The sequence below is a fragment of the Lepisosteus oculatus genome, chromosome 11, assembly GCF_040954835.1.
Source record: "Lepisosteus oculatus isolate fLepOcu1 chromosome 11, fLepOcu1.hap2, whole genome shotgun sequence".
Taxonomy (NCBI): domain Eukaryota; kingdom Metazoa; phylum Chordata; class Actinopteri; order Semionotiformes; family Lepisosteidae; genus Lepisosteus; species Lepisosteus oculatus.
This window is the reverse complement of record NC_090706.1, coordinates 35,486,411-35,490,485: the sequence shown is the minus strand read 5'-3', so window position 1 is coordinate 35,490,485 and position 4,075 is coordinate 35,486,411. Positions and strand designations below refer to the sequence as shown.

Below are 4,075 nucleotides of genomic sequence, written 5' to 3'. Positions count from 1 at the left end.
GTATCCTTCATTTACAGATGCAGCAAGAGGGCTATCTGCCCAATCACACATAGTAAATTGCAATATTGTGTAACGTCCTTAGTGTGGCTTATGCTCTGCTCCGTCCGATCAAATGTAAAATAATCTTTAACCAGTCCCTCAGAAATCACCTGCTGCTCGAAGCCCAGCCCTTGTTCTCCTTTCAAGTCGAATCATGAAATATTTTTTTTTTGAAAAGACGCTTGAAAATATAGAACCGTCGAACACCGAAAGTATAAAAATGCGACAGAAGCGCTGTGTGTTGTTCACGCTGGGAGTATTTGAATAAGAATAATGTCATTGGACTGTAACAAGCAGAAAGAATGAGTGACAAAGGCGCGCGGAGGAGCAGTTTGGACGGAGGACAAGCCGAATAGAACTGAAAGGAACTGAGAGGAGACGTTTACAATGGAACAATTCACCTTCTAATCGCTTTGATATATTATACATGCCTGAAGACTCTAAACATTGTGTAATTATTTATAAATGACTGTCCCCCACTCTCACTATTATACCATAGGGAGAAAAGCGCTGCAGGTCTCTCTCCAAACTATTTCTAAATAGTGCTCCCACCCTTTTTTGTCAAAAGAATAAGGAGATGTTGAAAATGGAATAATTAATGGAGAATTGTATGGCTGTCTCATAAAAATGTCTTTAAATTAACTAAATGAAATTACCTAGTGCAGGGCTTAATGTTTTTAATGCTCGTCGTCGTCATGTGCTGAATTTTAACTACTTTTGGACTTTTGGAGCATGACTTGGGAATAGTGAATAAATAGTGAATTAAACCATGGTGCTTAAGCATAAGAGGAACTAAGAAGACTTTAACAACCACTAGTCCGTTGCGTTTTATCCACCTTACAATCTAAATTCAATAAAACAGCAAAGCTAACGTTTCTTATGCTTGAAACATACTTCTGAATATTTTGCATTAGTGTGTGGCATCTCTGAATATTGTCGTTGCTTGTATAATATTTGTGTATCATTATTGGTAGTAATAAGATAACATACTTGTTCGAAACGTTAGGATTGCTTATTGATATAGTTGTACATTTAAAGGGAAAAAAATTGAATCTAAGGAAATAGTCACCTTAAAATACCTTTGATTGTGATGTGATTAGATTAGCGACGCCCTTAATGCTGGCGTCACTTGTTATATTTAAACTATATTTAAGTTATATTTAAACACGCAAGAAGATGTAAGAAAATATAGACTGATTTCATTGTGACTGCGTAGTGATGTTAAAGTTTTATCATATTATCAAAGAAAGACATTTTATTGGAAAGAAATTTGCCGGAATTTGTAAGACAAATGCTTCACAACTGGGGCAAAAAAAAAAAAACAACAACAAAAAAAGTCGTTTAAAAATGATCAGAAAAAACTTGCAGTTTTGGTGTTGCTCTGGCCCATTTCTATTTTTTTTTATCAATGCACGCTGATGTCTGGATGGTTTACAGAGATAACGAGGTAACGGAAGCAAAAAAGCTTGCATTAAATGTTTTCCAGGATGCAAACCTCGAAGCACACACAGTTCACCTTTTTAAACTTTTTGAATGACTTTCTCTATGCCCGTTACTAACACTTGCCAACTGTAAGGTGCTGAAAGAGTAGACCCCCCCCTCCCCGAACCCTCTGGAGTGTGCCTTTGCCTCCGGGGCTAATCACTTCTGTTCTTCCGACGTCTTATCTTTTCATTTTCCTCTTGAGGTTTAACTTTAAGTGGGCTTGGTCTTCGGTGCGCTGATAGCAACAGTGCAGCTCGCGTGGCTGGACAGCGGCTCCGGGCTCCCATTGGCTGGCAGTGATTACAGGCACGCTTCGCAGGGTGAACAAACAACGGGCATAAATTATGCTAATAAGATGGTCGTGCGGCACGGGGCAGACCTGATGCAACTCATTCATTCATCCTTCACAAAAAATGCCAAAGAGGTATGGCTATTGTTTCATCAGGGTATATAAGGGATCTGACGCCAGTCGTGTGCCAAGCTCGCTTGCTCACACGAGTTGACTGCAGCAGGATCAAGACAAGACGCGTGCCTTCTCCCTCAGAAACTTCTATTTTTTTTTCTTTGATTTTGCCTCCTTCCAAGAAACCTGCATTCCCGTCACCCAAAACTTTGAAGAGGTACGTCCGTGTTTCTCTTGAATTTCTTTCCATCCAACTACATAACACATCCTTTTTCCCTAGTCCCTTTTTTGCCTCGATATTAATCCTGTACCGTTTTTTTATTTTATTTTTTTTTCCAGACCAAACATGTGCACCTCCGTGGAAAACCTGTACTCCGACTTGGACAGCTCCAGTTGCGACCTGTCCTACGTACACACGGATGACGAGGACTCGCGCAGCAGTTCTCACGGTGCCTCGCCGTCCTCCTCCCTCGACCAGCCGTCCTCACCTGCTATCTGTCAGGACTCGGCCACCCCGGAGCAGAAGAAGAAACGCCGAGGCCGGGGGAAGAGCGAGGTCGCCGTGCACGTTGTGAAGAAGAACAGGCGGATGAAGGCCAACGACCGGGAGAGGAACAGGATGCACAATCTCAACGACGCCCTGGACAAGCTGAGGAACGTTCTGCCTGCCTTCCCGGACGACACGAAGCTCACCAAGATCGAGACCCTGCGCTTCGCCCACAACTACATCTGGGCCCTTTCCGAGACCATCAGAATAGCCGACCAGTGTCAAGAGAAGTCCCGGGACCCCTCGCTAATGCTTCCTGGAATGGGACGGGTAGCAGATGCGCCGAGTCCGGGCAGCGACGCTTTCTCCTGGCTGTCAAGCGCATCCACCTCGTCCTCGCCGTCATATTGCACTTCAAACCCCAGCAGTCCGGCGGTTTCGGAGGACTACGGATTTCTGCAGGCGGACAGCCTGTACAGCTATCATAACTTCGCTACAAACATTTACTGAGCGGCCGGCGAAGCCCGGTGTGGCTGATGCTCACGTGACCTCATAAAAATGTCAACAATGACGAGAGTTATCATTGAAAATGAGTAAGAGATGTGGCTGTAACACTAAATTTGACCCTCCACGCATTTAATTACTTCATAATGTAGAGGGAATTGAGAAAGAGGTACCATAGCTTGCCCAGACGTTTTCACTCTTTGCCTTAAACGTTACTCCTCGACAAACTGTTTTGTATGTAGAGACCCTCATATTTGTATTCTGCAGATTTCACTTACTTTTTGCTACTGCAATTGGCCCGTGTGTTTATCCACCTACAAAAAAAATGCTATAGAACCAACAGGTCTGTGGGAGTTCTCGGACTGAAGCGTTGTCTCTTCTTTTCTAATTTTCACGCTTTATTTTTGCACTTTTTGGAACTCCAGTAACCACAGATAACAAAAACAACCCAACAACTGTCCACTCTGCAAATCTTGACCCCCCACCTCTATTAAAAGAAAATTAGAATTAAAAAGAAGAAAAGACAGATTTGCTTTTGCGGACCGAGGTGAAAAGTCAATTTTACAATTTGTAGAATGATAATGAAGAAAAACGAGCGTGGAAATTCGGTTTCAACGCCCTGACAATAGACTGAAAAGCCCTCAAAAGACAAGGATCCGGCCTCATGCATTATGTATTTTGACCTCAGAACACTGTGCTGTCTTCCCTTACTGAAAGACTCAATCCCACAGATGAGGACTTTTCCAACAGGCTTCATAGTTCTTTTATTTTAATTTATTCAACGTGTTGCTTTCATATGAAAATGTATTTTTATTGTATATAAAGAGATCTATTATGTATTTACCTCAAAGTTTTTAATTCTGGCGTCAACATGTTTTTGTACAAATAAAATTATAACGTTTTTTAAAAACAATTTTGTTGCTTTGTCTTTTCTCGCGGTTTGGTACCAAGTAATCACAATAACTGAAATCCGGACGCCGCCGATTTGGTCAAAGTTTCATGTTCAGCGTAAGCAAAAAAAGAATACGGAGAAACACATACAGGCTTCATCTGTCATTTTCTTTTCATAATATTCATCTAAAAATGATCTTTAGGTTCAAACCCAAGCAGCCAGAAACACAAATATGTTATTCACCTGCAAATAATAGTATGAAAGT

General features: G+C 41.7%; 1 protein-coding gene across 1 annotated transcript; it reads left to right on the top strand.

Moving 5' to 3' along the window:
- The first annotated feature begins 1,799 nt into the window (after positions 1–1,799).
- On the top strand, positions 1,800–3,792 carry neurog1 (neurogenin 1). Its single transcript, XM_015349759.2, has 2 exons — positions 1,800–2,144; positions 2,267–3,792. The coding sequence occupies exons 1-2, from the start codon at positions 1,951–1,953 to the stop codon at positions 2,922–2,924; spliced, it is 852 nt and encodes a 283-aa protein (XP_015205245.1). The 5' UTR covers positions 1,800–1,950; the 3' UTR covers positions 2,925–3,792.
- The last annotated feature ends 283 nt before the right edge of the window (positions 3,793–4,075 follow it).

What these genes read in the sequence shown, in the direction of transcription:
- neurog1 (XM_015349759.2), top strand. Translation starts at nt 1,951, where the DNA reads ATGGCTATTGTTTCATCAGGGTATATAAGGGATCTGACGCCAGTCGTG. An exon ending in TCACCCAAAACTTTGAAGAG is followed by an intron (nt 2,145 to 2,266) that starts GTACGTCCGTGT and finishes TTTTTTTTCCAG; the next exon opens with ACCAAACATGTGCACCTCCG.